General features: G+C 43.5%; 2 protein-coding genes across 2 annotated transcripts, besides 7 other annotated features; one reads left to right on the top strand and one right to left on the bottom strand.

Moving 5' to 3' along the window:
* Positions 1-1,754: 1,754 nt before the first annotated feature.
* Positions 1,755-1,782: a microsatellite.
* A 573-nt stretch (positions 1,783-2,355) lies between these two features.
* Positions 2,356-5,105, top strand: PVX_117925 (elongation factor 2, putative; the record flags this gene model as incomplete). Its single annotated transcript, XM_001615828.1, has 1 exon — positions 2,356-5,105. One exon carries the CDS (start codon positions 2,356-2,358, stop codon positions 4,852-4,854), a length of 2,499 nt encoding a protein of 832 aa, XP_001615878.1. The 3' UTR covers positions 4,855-5,105.
* Positions 2,397-2,439: a microsatellite.
* Positions 3,413-3,437: a microsatellite.
* Positions 3,481-3,521: a microsatellite.
* A 1,152-nt stretch (positions 5,106-6,257) lies between the features above and the next one.
* PVX_117920 (hypothetical protein, conserved) lies at positions 6,258-11,327 on the bottom strand (the record flags this gene model as incomplete). Its single annotated transcript, XM_001615827.1, has 1 exon — positions 6,258-11,327. The coding sequence occupies one exon, from the start codon at positions 11,325-11,327 to the stop codon at positions 6,258-6,260; it is 5,070 nt and encodes a 1,689-aa protein (XP_001615877.1).
* Positions 11,328-11,768: 441 nt separating this feature from the next.
* Positions 11,769-11,831: a microsatellite.
* Positions 11,832-12,711: 880 nt separating this feature from the next.
* Positions 12,712-12,776: a microsatellite.
* Positions 12,777-15,392: 2,616 nt separating this feature from the next.
* Positions 15,393-15,461: a microsatellite.
* Positions 15,462-15,493: the final 32 nt, after the last annotated feature.

Below are 15,493 nucleotides of genomic sequence, written 5' to 3'. Positions count from 1 at the left end.
CTCATCCCGTTGCTACGCTTCTGGAAAATATGCGCCTTTTAACATTTCATGAATTGGAGAAGCATATATTATACTTCCCCCAGCCGAAAATGCAAAGTGGGTTACTCCGCCATTTGGTCTGACTTGTTCATACTGTGAAAGTGCTCCTCAAAAGTTGGAGCAAAAGCAAAAACCATGTAGAGTTGCACAAGGCTACGGGGACTGGCACCCCTTTTAAGTGCATGTTAAATTTTGTTTCGTCTGCCATGTTTACTCCCTCCACAACGTTATTTGAGTAATACGATTAACTGTTAAGATTGCCTCATTGGAAATTCATTTTCAGCACATAAAGGGGGGAACTCGCTCGACGCGAAGGTACCGTGGTGACTTCTGACTCGCCACACCATCGGAAGTTGCAAAAAAGGTATACGTTTGCATATACGTATGAATGCCAGTTCGGGGAAAGATAAGCAAAATGGCCCCTTTGGAAACTCATTAAACTGTGCTCTTTTACGGTGATTTTAATTTTATGTATCGTATCCCTCCTTTTTTTTTCCCCCCCCAAAATGGCTAAACTGGTAAATATTAAACTTAAAGGGGTCAAAAACGCCGGTATACCTTGCTGCTCAGCAGCGCAATGCTGTGCGGGAATTTCTTCCCCCCATTTTGAGAATAAAAAACGGATGCCTGGGTATCTTCTCAACCATTTAGGGGTACGCACAGCAGGTACAGCTCTTTCGCGCGGTCATATGACAATAGTAGCGGTCCATGGGGAGCACTTATAACGTACACTTCGTATGTTTGTACCGATTTTACATACCAGCTTACTTACGTGCGTACGCTTGATATGCCCCCGTACTGCGCTGCCCTGCGCCGTGCACAACGGTGTGCCCTCGTGGTTTTCCCCAAGCAGCGTACTTCATGTATGCGGTAAGAGGGTATTATGTATACTTGCGCGCAGAGCGGGATGAACATACACAAAAAAGGAGCGATTGATACCACTTCGTTCCTTTTAATACACAGCCGACTGGTCAATTTTACGCTTTCGTGAAGGGGAAAACGCACATGGGAAATATCACATAATTTTTTCGATTTATGCTCCCCCAATAATCGCTACGTGGTTAATACCCACCCAGAGAATTCACCCCCCCTGTACGTATTTTTTTTTTGTCACATGACATAGTATGCAAACACAACCGTAGGCACATATGGGGGGTGACAATATTCGTGTTACCATTTCACACGTTCGGAAAAGGAAATACATCCTTGTCCCCCTATCGGATAACATACCCATTTTGGCTGTTTTTTTTTTTTTTTTTTTACGCCTTTAAAAAAGCATATACATTATTTTTTGGCCACCCGACATAGGCGTGAAAATATAATAATATGCGTACCGCCCCCCGATATTGTTTTTTTTTTTAACCATTTTGCTTCCAGCATATATTGCATTTTGCCTGCAGGTTGGTAATTGGCCGAAATATATACTTACACTATACTGGCGAATTGCATATGCGTACCGTTCGGGTCATTTTTGTGCGAAGCCCCCGTATACATTTCGCTACATATCGTGTCAAAAAAGAGCAAAGCTGAAAACGAGAATTAAAAGAGCAAATTAAAAGCGCAAATTAAAAACGTAAATTAAAAACGTATATTAAAAACGCAAATTAAAAATGCAAAGTTAAAAACGCAAAGCGAAACGCGGAGCACTATTTTACCACCTTGACAACTTATCTTTAAAAAAAAATGTAGGAAAGTGAACAGCTCGTGCAAACACCAGTTAAACGCAAATTGCAAACATTTTTTAAAAAAAAACGAAGTTTATGAGAGTTTTTTGAGAAACATACGCATTATAGCATTACAGTGTTACAATATTGTGATATACCCCTTGCGTACCGCGCACGTAACAAACATACGCGCATCCAATACTTGAGTATTGCGGCGAACGCTTTAGTAACGAAAAAACGCGCGAATGCTTCATCCCGTTTAATTGCAGCACGCGCGTAAAACAAACGCCCTGCGCATATTACACCCGTATGTACAATTCCCCGCAAGGAGAAAGAAGCTTTCACACGGAAAAGCCAAAAAAACTGTTTTGCGCCTGTTTTTTAATTTATATATACATGAGCGACCAGTTCGTGCACGTGCAGATATAAGCGTGTTATACTTGCTGAATTGTACGCCAACCCCCGCGCGCGTGCATACATCTCGCGAGGGTTAAAGGGGAAAAAAAGCGAAACGCGAAAGGGGTGCCCCGTTGAGCAGTTACGCATTCCGCCGCTACCCCCCAGTGCGCAGTGTTAGCCAAGTAACACCAAACCAAAGGAATACCAAACCAACCCCCACCCCCCATCCGAGCACACATCAAGGTAGGACAAAATGGTGAACTTCACAGTGGACCAGGTTCGTGAGATCATGAACAAAACCAAGCAGATCAGGAACATGTCCGTTATAGCACATGTGGACCATGGAAAGTCAACCCTAACAGATTCTCTAGTTTCCAAAGCTGGTATCATTTCTAGCAAGCATGCAGGAGATGCGCGTTTCACAGACACGAGGGCAGATGAACAGGAAAGGTGCATTACCATCAAGTCGACCGGTATTTCTATGTACTTTGAACACGATTTGGAAGATGGTGAAGGAAAGAAACCCTTTCTTATTAACCTAATCGATTCCCCAGGACATGTGGACTTTTCATCAGAAGTGACAGCAGCGTTAAGAGTTACAGATGGTGCGTTAGTGGTGGTGGATACCATTGAAGGAGTGTGTGTGCAGACAGAAACGGTGTTGTACCAAGCGTTAGGAGAAAGAATCAAGCCAGTGTTACATGTGAACAAAGTAGACAGAGCGTTGCTAGAATTACAAATGGAAGTGGAAGATATCTATCAGACCTTTGCCAGAACGATTGAAAGTGTGAATGTCATTATCTCCACTTATACGGACAAGCTGATGGGAGACATCCAGGTGTACCCAGAAAAAGGAACAGTGTCCTTCGGTTCAGGTTTACAAGGTTGGGCATTCACCTTAGAAACGTTTTCTCGAATTTACTCCAAAAAGTTTGGTATTGAGAAGAGCAAAATGATGCAGCGCCTATGGGGTAACAGCTTTTATGATGCCAAGACGAAGAAGTGGTCCAAAAACCAGCAGGAAGGATACAAGAGAGGTTTCTGTCAGTTCATCATGGAGCCAATTTTAAATTTATGTCAATCCATCATGAATGACGATAAGGATAAGTACACAAAGATGTTGACAAATATTGGTGTTGAATTAAAAGGAGATGACAAAAATTTGACCGGAAAACAGTTACTAAAAAAGGCAATGCAGTTGTGGTTACCAGCAGGAGATACCCTACTCGAAATGATTGTCACTCATTTGCCATCCCCCGCCACAGCTCAGAAGTACCGTGTAGAGAACCTGTATGAAGGTCCCATGGATGATGAAGCGGCCAATGCTATTCGTAACTGTGACCCACAAGGTCCCCTAATGATGTACATATCGAAAATGGTGCCCACATCTGACAAGGGAAGATTTTACGCCTTTGGCCGTGTCTTCTCCGGAACAGTTGCAACAGGCCAGAAGGTAAGAATCCAAGGCCCACACTACGTGCCAGGGGAAAAAACAGATCTGTATGAGAAGAACATCCAAAGGACGGTGCTCATGATGGGTAGGTACACCGAACAAGTGCAGGATGTCCCATGTGGTAACACCTGTTGTTTAGTCGGAGTAGATCAGTACATTGTAAAATCAGGAACGATTACAACTTTTAAGGAAGCACATAACATTGCAGATATGAAGTATAGTGTCTCCCCTGTCGTGCGTGTTGCTGTGAAGCCCAAGGATAGCAAGCAGTTACCAAAATTAGTGGATGGTTTGAAAAAATTGGCCAAATCAGATCCGCTAGTCCTATGTCAGACGGACGAATCAGGAGAACACATCATTTCCGGTTGTGGTGAATTACACATTGAAATTTGCCTAAAAGATTTAAAAGACGAGTATGCACAGATTGACTTTATCGTGTCAGACCCCGTCGTTTCGTACAGAGAAACAGTTACAGAAGAATCCTCCATGACCTGTTTGGGTAAATCTCCAAACAAACACAACCGTCTTTTTATGAAAGCGTTCCCGTTAGCTGAAGGATTGCCAGAAGATATTGACAAGAATAAAGTATCAGATAAGGATGACCCCAAAGCTAGGGCAAATTACCTACACAGTAATTACCAGTGGGATAAAAACTTGGCCTTGAAAATCTGGGCATTCGGACCAGAAACAATTGGACCCAATTTGTTGACCGATAATACCAGTGGTATCCAATACATGAATGAAATTAAGGTGCACTGTGTGGCAGCTTTTCAGTGGGCTTCCAAAGAAGGAGTTTTATGCGAAGAAAACATGAGAGGTTGTGAGTTTAGAATGTTAGACGTGCATATGCATGCTGATGCTATACATAGAGGTGCGGGACAAATTATGCCTGCATGTAAGAAGTGTATCTACGCATGTGAATTGACTGCCTTCCCAAGATTAGTAGAACCCATTTACCTTGTAGATATTAGCTGCCCACAAGATGTTGTCAGTGGAGTCTACTCAGTATTAAACAAAAGAAGAGGTATCGTCATTTCGGAGGATCAAAAATTGGGTACGCCCCTCCTAAAGATACAGGCACACCTCCCCGTCGCTGAATCTTTTGGTTTCACCTCTGCGTTGCGAGCTGCCACTTCCGGACAGGCCTTCCCACAGTGTGTCTTTGATCACTGGTCTGTGCTTTATGATGACCCATTTGACTCCAACAAGAACTCCTATAAAATTATTATGAACATCCGAGAGAGGAAGGGTATTAAGGTCGAAATGCCGCAGTTGGACAACTACCTGGATAAGTTGTAATGGCCATCTGTTCGCCATCCGTGCGTCAGGCATGGGTGTGTAGATGCGTGGGTGTATATACGCGTGCGTGTGTAGACGCTTCCCCGCGTCGAGGTGATCACCCGAGGGTGGGCATCGGGAGAATGCCCTCCTCTGCACGTGTCCCGCGCAGCACCCGTTGCGTAAGCGCCCCCGCGCATGAGGCAGCGCCAGGCCTACACGATAAAACTCTGCAATACATTATCGCTATTCAAAGATGCACACGTTGACATAAAAAAAAAAAAAAAAAAAAAAAATAATAAAAAAAATAACAATAATAAAAATAGTAACAATAGTAACAATAGTGCAATTCATTTTTTCCAAACGCGCACAGACGTTCCATTTCGTGTGTTTTACCCCCCACCCAACAAGAACAAAAAACGCATTTGCAATTTTCGTGCGTCATCTGAACATTTTAAACCTATGTAGTGTTTTTAACCGAGTAGAACAGATTTTTAATTCCAAAAAGGTACTCCCCTTTTCGGCCCTGCGAGGGGTTCCGCGAAAAGTGGGCACATGTGTATGGAGGGGATGCACCCTAACTGTTCTCCCAATAAGCGGTACATCCGCGTACGTAGCACATTGAGGAATGTGCCAATGGTGTGTCTTATCGAAAGGGCAAAAGGGGCACCCCTTTTTGTGTAAATTTTCATAAACCTCCACAAAATTATTATTTTACACCACTGGGGTAACACCTCTGCAACAATGCAAAATAACCCCTTTGCATGCAGATTTTCTTCCTCCAAAAGGATGAGCACCCTTTGTGTAAAAATGCAAATCTGTGTGGTTGTTCCCCCCTTTCGTGATGTATAGACGAACTGACAGACTTCCTTTTTTCGCACTTTTGCGAAATGTCACATTTTGGCGGTTACGTAAAGTGTCACTTCGGGGGAGTGAAAAAAAGCAACATCCTGGTAAATGCGCCGTCCCCATAAAGCAACACACAAAAAAGGAAGCATTTTCAAAGGCGAAATAAAGTTTGTCCTTTTAAGGGGGTTGCTCAGCTGACCGCAACGCGTTGGGGTGAAATGCACCACGTTACGCACGTACGTACGTATATATATATATATATATATACGCATAATGTGATGTCTGTTTTTTTTTCAACCTTCGCGGCGCACAACGGAGTGGCTGCTCAAAAGTTCCCCATGAAGGGACGTGTTCAGTAGGGTCAATTTTAAATGCGCTCCGGGGAGCCATCGTTAAGCGGTTCAGTTATGCGGAAAACAAAAAAGGGGTTTTTCATGCAGCGGGACAAAAAAAAGGGCAAAAAAAAGGAGGCATGATTTCAAAAAAGGCCTATTTTTCAGAAAAGGCGTATTTTTCATAAACGGCCCATTTTAAAGAAAAACAGACCTACTCTCCGAAGGGATAAACGCGGCGCGTCACTTGCCGTCATTGTAGCCAAACGAATTCTTCAGTATCGACAAGGAGCAGTCCGGAATCCTAAAATTTTTCTCGAGGACATAAATCTGGTCATTAATCATTTTTGAGCACTCGTCGAAAAATATTTTCTTAATTTGGGAAACCATTCTCAGGCAGTTTAGAATTTCCTTCTGCGTTTTGTCCCTCTTTATGCTCATAAATTCGTTATCCTTTAAATGGAAGGTCTCCTTCAAGAGGGTGTCGATGTTCTTTTCGCGCATTTCATTCATGTGCCTTAACGCGTGGGCACACGTTCTTGGTGAGGTTCTGTATTCTGTAGTGCCGCCATCACAGGGACGTAGCGACACATCCGTTGTGGCTTTTCCCGCCTTGTCTTTTTCGCTCCGATTGGAAATGTCTAAAGAGTTGCTGCTACCTTCGAAGGGGGCACAAACTTTGGTTTCCTCATCGTGTGTTCTGATAGAAGCGTTGTCTTTCTCTCCGTCAATTTTGGGTTTACCATCTGCTGGGCCTTTCTCAGTAGCGCCAACACCGCCGCTGGGCTGGGTCTCGAACTCCGCCTCGGTTTCCTTCAATAAGCGGTCACCACCCTGCTTGGCATGATCACACGCATTGTCAGCGTGGTTAGCGTGGTCAGCCCCCTCAGCACCGTCGGGATTATTATTGCCAACCGGTTCATTCTCCTTTACGCTTTTCTTAAAAAACGGAATAATGCTCGCAAACCCGAACGTTTTTTTTTCAGGCTCGTCCTTCTGAGCTTCCTCTTTGAGGATACCTCCTCTCTGCGGATCTGCGCCCTTCGGCCCATCATGCAGCCGTTCCTCACTATTTAAGCAGTTGTTCGGTTGTTTTTCTTCCGAGTGGTCGTTCCCCCTCTGAGGCTTTTCTTCTCTGTCCATTGGCTCCGTTTTAACGTTGCCTTGCAAATTAGCGCTGACGCTATTCGTATTATCATCAGGCTCCTCCGGGAGCTTCTCCTTCACAGGGGTAGTCTCCTCGCTCGAAAGAGCCGAAACGCCATAGGAAATTTCCCCGATGGTGCTACTCACGATGCTGATGTTATTGCTGTTGTTGCTCAGGTGTCTTTCCTTCCAGTGGTCATTACCTCCACCATTCTGGTTAAAATTATCTTCCCATTTGGGGCGGCCCACTACCGGGTCCTTTTTTGCATCCCAACAGGGTGATGGTGATGACCTTTCCTCGTGGTCGGCACACTGTTTTTCCATATTATCATCCGTATGCGGTAAAACTGCGCTAGTAGCGTCGGGGTGAGCCTCTAACTGGTTATCAGTGGAATGACCCAGTTGTGATGGGCCACTTCTGCCACATGTGCCACTTCCACCACTTCCACCACTTCTTCCTTTGCCGCCTTCCCCGGTGCGCCCCCTGCTGGAGAAATCGTTCAGTCGCCTAAAATAATCGGCATAACTTTGCATCAGCGTTTTTTCCCGCTCGTCGACCTTTCTGCTGACACCTTCATTGGCCCCCAGCGGCCTGCCTCTAAACCCCCTGTGGCTAGGAAAGCTCCTCTCCTTCTGCTCCTCCCTATACCTGTCAACCAGGTTGGTGCTCTTATACAGTTTCGTCGAAATGTAATGCTTAAACAAGCTTTCTTCGTTTACATTTTTATACCTCCCCTGGGAATAATTCGAATAGAACAAATCTTCATTCTTCAGGGTGTGCTTTATAAGCTTGTTCAGCTCATCGCACACAAAATCGACGTTGTTCTGTTGGGTCATTTTGTGGGGATGCTTAAACTGGGGGTCGTTCTTGTTAACATTCTTTTCGTTTTGCTGCTCGTTTATTTTTTTGTCTATTTTTTCATTTTCCGCATTGTGGTCCATTTTTTCCGTATACTTCGGCGCAACCTCAGGGGGTCCTTCCCCCCCTTGCACTTCCCCACTGCAGCCGCTTACGATCTTTCCCCCCTCCATGTTGCTATCCTCTCCCGGTTCGTCTTTTGCAAACGTGTCTGGGTTATGCGGTTGTCCGTTCGCGTCACTTCCCTGTTTTGCTTTATCCCCCCCATGTTGCTTCTCCTCCCCAGTGGAGTGCGTCACTTGTGATTGGGCCCCACTGGTTGGATGACAGAGGAGGGTCCTTTCGCCTACCACTTCGCAGCTCCCCTGGTGAGGCTTCTCCCCCACAACACTGGCATTCGGCAGCACACTAGTGGCGTAATCATTTTTTAAATTCAAGCTGCGCTCATTCATGTGGTAAAAATCATCTTCCTCGTTGTAATTCATAAAATACATATCGGCGCAATTGGGAATCTTATACGTGTCATCCATTTCTTTATTCGTGCAGTAGAGAAGTTCATTGAGTTTCCTCTCTTCCTCATCATCAATTTCGTTAAAGCTTTTACTAGACTCATTATTCACAGTGTTATCATCATCTAAATCGTTGCTTTGAATTTTGGCACAGCATTCATTATTTATATCCCTTGGAATGCGAGCAATATTTAGGGCAATTTCGTTTTCTATTTTGTGGTCATAATTTTTTTGCTTGTTTCCTTCCTTACAGGATCTCTTCCTAAGGTAGTCATAATAAAACTTATATTCCAACTGATTCAGTTTGTTTAAAATTTCATTATTATTGTTCAGTATATCTACTATGTATCCCATAGCGTATACAGCTTCATCTACGTTGTGGGAGTCTAATGATTGGGGGGAGAATTGCTGCTTGATATCTTTGGCTAGCTTGCCTTGTACCTCCCCCAGGAAGGGCAACATCACATCATAATCAATGTCATCCAGTTGGCTAATTTTTTTTAGAAATTTTAAAAACTCATCATTAAAATTGAATACTGTGTTGAGGCTATTTACGTTATTCATAAATTCTTCCTTAATTTGGAACGTCTCATTTGGGAAGAGTCTCTTATTGTCATTATCGCCGTGGGTACTACTATTGTGGCCATAGCCATCGTTGAACCCTTCCTCACTTTCCAGAAACATATTTGCAGCGCCACTTTTGTGACTACCTGCTGCGTGGGTGGAGATGTTAACTGATGTGCATTTACGCCCTCTCGACTTCTTCCTACCTCTACCATGTTTTCCCTTTTTGGAGCATTTCCTTTTTTTTGCATTTCGCCCACAGGCATAGTCTAGGTGGGCGGCCTGGCTAAACTGATGATGACTGCCGCTAGACGGATTGACCACATGACCAGGACGCGCACCAGCGGAGGTGGCCACCCCGAGAGGGCTATTCCCGCTGTACAAGAATTCTTTATTCTTCTCGTCCTTCACTCTCCTCCTCGCAGGGGTGTAGCTTCTATGAACCCCGCTGCTGTTTATGTCCACTTTGGGGGCTCTCAAATGGGGCAGATGCCTCTCTTGCAACATGGATGACACCCTTGGGGGAAAAGCATCCAAATTGAACGTATCTGCATCACCTGGTGCGTTACTCATGTCGAAAGAAACGTCACTTCTCCTTCGTCTGCTACTATCATGAAGGATAGGTTTCACTGCGCTTTTGTGTTCCCTCGCATTTTCATTCAAGCTTACATCGAGGGCACTCTCTTGAGCAATACTGTTTTGTATTTTCTTCTTTCTTCCTCTTTTTTTCTTTTCAACGGGGGGGGCTACAACTATCTGGTGAGCATCTTCACTAACGGGGAGGGTGGCCACCATACCACCTTCATCAGTTACGTTAGGAAAAATCTTCTTCTCCTCACTCAATATGAGGTCACTATTGTTAATGCTAAACGGTTGCTGTTCAATGTACTCCATTTTTTTGCTCATCAATTTATCTCTTCCTCTGCCTCTCCCCCGTCCCGCTTTCCCTTTGCCCCTACCTCTGTGTGACCTTCCCTTCTCAAACCCACGTATAGAGCTGTCCAGGTCAACTGTTCTACCCTCTTGAAGAACCTCCACTGCGTTTTGCTCTTCCTCCACCTTTACATTTTCCTCTCTCTCTGGATCATTCCACATGGGTTGATTAGCCACAGATAAATCATCACCGTTGTTATCACCGCTCTTTACCGCAGCTTCGGTGGCACTTCCTTCTTTGGCATTATCATCCGCGGTGGGGTTGCTAACGGGAGGAATACACACACTGTGAGCAGCACTCTCTGCCGCTTCCGCTAAAACGTCATTGCCCAGAACGTTGCAGTAGCAGTGCTCCGGTTTTTGAGCAACTTCTTCATTTTTTGTCAAACAGGGGGGGGGGTTTACATTGACAGGCTCATCAGTATGTTCCACCAAAGCGTCTTCATTTCTGGAACTGCTCACATCTACGTTAGTCGCTCCTTTATCTTCCTCATTGGAGAGGATGCTACTTTTTTTCTCTTCACAATTCGGTTCGGACGTATTATCCGCTAGGCTTTTCTGTACGTCCACTTTTTTCTTTTTCCTGTTAGATCCCTCCGTGTTGCTATATGCTGCCACGCTCCTAACATTTTCTTCTTGAAAAAAGATGTCATATTTGTAGTTCCTTATGGGTCTCCTCCTGGACCTCTTAAGGGGAATAGCTGCCACTTCTTCTTGTGCGACTGGATTGTCGTGTTCTTCTTCTCCATTCTGATCTTTCATAGGATTTGTTTTTTCCTCCTTTGGGATGCTACTATCTTCACCCTGGGGGGGAATAACACTATGTTGCTCTTCCTTCTCGTCCTTTCCATCCCCACCTACATCATACTTTTCGTTGCCTATTTGGCATGTGCTCGATTCCACGGTGCATTTCACATCTGCGTTGTCATCCCCAATGTGTGTACCACTAGCACTTTCGTTAACATGCGCGGTGGTACTCGCCTGCACTTCGTTATCTACCACTTCGTTGGCAACCGCTTCGTGGTCAACCGCTTCTCTATCAACCTCTTCGCCGTCATCTTTACCCTTTTGTTGATCCCCCACAGCATCGACTTCGCTGCTGGCGATAACGCTAATCTGTGCGTTTCTGCTTCTTCTGTTCCGCCTCTCCTCTCTCGACTCCGTTGCGCTGCTTCTGCTTCCCGACGGATTACTGTCCAGAACAGCTGCGTGACTGGTAGGACCACCGCTGCTGTTGTGAACCCCAGAATTGTTCACACTAGTTTTTGCGTTTTTACTTTTAGCATCATTCCTCAAAGTCATTTTACTGCTATTCGATTTATGTGAACTTCTGAAATAACCCTAGGTGACGTTTAGCAAAACACACTCATCATATCATCATTACCATCATCTTTATTCTTGGTAGATTCTTCGTCTGATCAGAGGGTGGCGTGGATCCGGAATAATACGAAAAAGTGATTATACAGGCTAAGCGGTAAGGAGGTTATAGGGCAAACCTGGCATGCGGAGGACACAGCTTGCTCCTTCGTCTTCACAATGTCTAACGCTCGCGCCGGGGCTCAAAAAAATAATCGTCTGAATTGTCCTCAACGACTAACGGACTATGTATTGCGAATATGCAAAATCTTCCAAACGTTTGATTCGCATTTATTCATGCAGTATACATCAAACTGCAGGATTCAGCTCGTTACGATATGGGCGGGGGCCGGCACAGCGCTAACAGGGGTGGATGCGCATAATGGCGACTCTTAAAGCGGCGTGGCTGTTAAAGCGGTGATAGCTGCTAAAGTGGTGATGGCTGCCAGTGGAGCGATGACTACCGCCACGATTTCTGCGCGCTCGCTGACGCGATGCTGGAGGCCTTCTTTTCCTTTTAAGAAAAAAACGGACGCATGGCATACCCTGGAGCTGACCCCTCCAGCGCGTACAGTATGATTCACAAAAAAGGGACTAATAAATAAAACAGAAAGTGGTCACTTCTGCCACTCGTAAGGAAAAAATTACGGAGTAGACGAAAGTTCTAATACGGCAAACGGAAGAAAGACTCCGCGTTGCTTGCGTAAATTACGTAAAACAATTGCGTAGCTTTTCAAGCAAAAAAATATATATATATATATATCAACAAATTGGCACGTATATATTTATATAAAATGCCATATAAATATATAAGCTTATATATTTTTTGCTATTTACTCTGTATAGACAATTTAAATTCTATACGTAAATGAATTATTTTTTTCATAATAAACGGAAGGTACTAAAAATATACTAAATGTAGTAAAATATACTAAATGGTAGAAATAAAAAAAAAAAAAATTATCCGTAAAGGTATTAAAAGTAGGTACTCCTACTGTACGTACATATATGCATATTATATTCCGTAAGATGGGGGCAAATATAATATTACTTTATTTTCTGCACGGACTTTTTCAAAATTGTACTTTTGCTTTATTCACTTGCCTGTTGCGGTATATAAATAAAGAAAAGAGGGGTAAAAGTAGGCATTTTTGTACCTACATATATGTAGTGCCATCGACGCATATATCATACGGGTAATATACATGTATATGCTCATGTATATATCTTCTCTGCCTACATGTATACATACTAATGATATGTAGAGGAGTACGTACAGTTGCCATGCGCATGTATATTATGAATAATATATATATGCTCGGCCGGGGGCATCCTATATATGCTCCTAACGCGTACGAAAAAAGGTCACAAAAAATATTGCAAAAAAATTACGAAAAAAATACGAAAAAAATGCGAAAATAATACGAAAATAATGCGAAAAAAATACGAAAAAAATACGAAAAAAAATATTGCCAGCCTGTCATCGTATACTGCGTTACGTCGCGTTGGCATATGCGTATTCGTGTACTCAATGCAGCATGGCAACAAGTTTATATTATATATTATATACTACGTAGCATATGGTATTTCTTATATACCAAACGTCGCGGCGAGGAAATGTGGTGCCCCTTATTTTTTTTTTTTTTAAATAAAATTGTGAGGGGGGGTAGTCCTACCTGATCCTGGAATGTACAAAATATAATCTATTATATCTCTGAAAATTTTTTCCATGCTGGTGGTCATTCTTGCATGCCGCGTTCGTGCCTGCGCGGGTATCGTTTACGCCCATCATCGTCGCGGTTATTGCGCTTCCTGTCGCGCTTCTTATTGCCCTTCCTATTTTGCGCTGCTTCTACCGCATCCAGTTTTTTATGGTCGACTCCATTTTTTACGCGCCACTTTCAAAAGAAGCAGTGCCAATTCGTACTTTATAAGAAAAGGTAGACGACCTATAAGGTATTATTATTTGCCCCAATTTGGCCGTAATAAAATACCGTATATAAAAAAATGCCCCATATGGGAAGTCAATCCGCATATATAACAATTAGCATGTAGGTTTTTACAGTAAATAATAAAATAAACTCAGAAAAAAGGTAGCCCCCGCATATAGTAAAAAAACTGCGAATTTTTTTTACGCTAAGTTTTTTGCTCGATTGTTTGCTCGATTGTTTGCTCGATTGTTTGCTCGATTGTTTGCTCGATTGTTTGCTCGATTGTTTGCTCGATTGTTTGCTCGATTGTTTGCTCGATTGTTTGCTCGATTGTTTGCTCGATTTTTTGCTCGTCTTTTTTGCTCGATTTGTTCCCCGTTATTTATTCGCTTTTTCCGCGTAACTTTGCCGCAACTTCTGCGTAAAACTTACAACGGCTGTCGGCGGAGGCAGGTGCGCTGGGGCTAATTCTGATGTATACTCATCATAATTGTATCTTACGTGCGCGATTATAATAGTTTTATTTTTTCTGAGAAATGATAGTATAGTATGGCGGGTTATGCGGTGAGGTTAAATACGTTTGGCCCAGGTGGTTAAGAAAAGCATAGGGAGGACTTACGTGCAATGTTGCAAAAACAAATTTTTATACATTTATGTGCACATGCATTGTGCGTACATTCCACGTATAACTCTACAATTTGAAAAATAAAACGCAAGTTGTCCCAGCAGGGGGGCCAAAACGACTTACTTTTTAACGTTTTGCGTTCGGCAGACATGTGCCTTTTTTGCAAAAGGGAGGAAAACTTCCCCGTATAACCGCCTCCAAGCGTATGTATGCGCGTATGCTCAGCACTATGCGTGGGAAAACATAATGCCTATGTTCTTAGCATCCATTTGCGCATGCGTGTACAGTTACAAGTACACACGCAAACACGCGTAACAGGGATAAGTCCTCTTCATTGCCCGTTTAACAAAGTTGGCCGCGAATATGCACACCCTTGTACATGCTTCGTCGTTCCTTTCGTTAAATTATGTAACTGCGCTTAGGCACACATGTGTATATATGAACATATATGTCTCCACGTTTTATATAGCTACCGTGGGGATTATGCAGCGCCGTTGTTTTTTCGTTACGGATAATCTGCCACGCGATATGTATGCATTTGTGGGGGCATGCCAATGAGTACATGTGCGGGGGGAATCATAGCCCGCTGTCACGATGTAAAGATTGCAAATATGTGAAAAAAAAAAAAAAAATGCAATGTTATGCAAAACTCGGAAAAATCCCCCTACTTTGGTAACAGTTTGGGGGAGCCCAAAACTACACGGAGGCTCCTCAAATTCGAGTTTTCCGAAAAACTGTTATGCAAAACGGTCATTTATACAAAATCGATACATCTTGCAACGTAAAGAAATGTTGCTCAACATTTGGGGAACGACGGGAGAGAAATTACACTCGAGAGTTGCCACGCACAGTTCATTTGTGGCATTCACTAAATTTTGCAATCGATTAAAACGGTATTTTTGGAGGTTTCACTTGTGCGAGGTTATTTTCTTAACATGATTATGTTGCAACGCGTTCGTGTGGTATCCCCTTTTTGCTGTGCTTCTTATTTTTTTCGCTCAATTTTTGTTAAAAAAAAAAGAAGCAAATATTGCAACTCCTTACATGCATCAAATTGAAAGACCATTTGCATAAAATTGATTTTCCCCCCATGTTAAGTGGATAAGTTGGATGTAGGCACAACCTCTGTTTGGCATTTCTTCACTAGAGCGTTCCTTTTTTGAGACGCCATGTGGTTGTGCATGCGGTTACGCGGTGTATTAAGAAGTGGATATGCGTACATGCATGCGCGAATGTCACGGCTGCAAAGGGACGCGGCAAGCAATTTTAAACGCCCTCAGGGAATAATCAACATTTGAACAGGGAAGCACTCACCTAGGCAAGTCACACGGAAGTGAAATCTTCTTGCGTTGAAAAGGTTAACCACTAATGGGGTGAGAATAGACTGCCCACAGTGTTGCAAAAAATGCCCGCTCCTGTTTGCGCCACAGTGGGGCTACTTTTTCGCAGAAAGCAAAACGTCCATTTTATGCGAATACAAATGGGGAACTGCACAGTGGTATTTCTTTTCCAAACAATGTCGCCAACTTAATGCCGTTACGGCGAGGCACACGCTC

This window comes from Plasmodium vivax, chromosome 12 (genome assembly GCF_000002415.2).
Source record: "Plasmodium vivax chromosome 12, whole genome shotgun sequence".
Taxonomy (NCBI): Eukaryota; Apicomplexa; class Aconoidasida; order Haemosporida; family Plasmodiidae; genus Plasmodium; species Plasmodium vivax.
The sequence above is the reverse complement of the archived record's forward strand: the minus strand, read 5'-3'. Positions and strand labels throughout refer to the sequence as shown.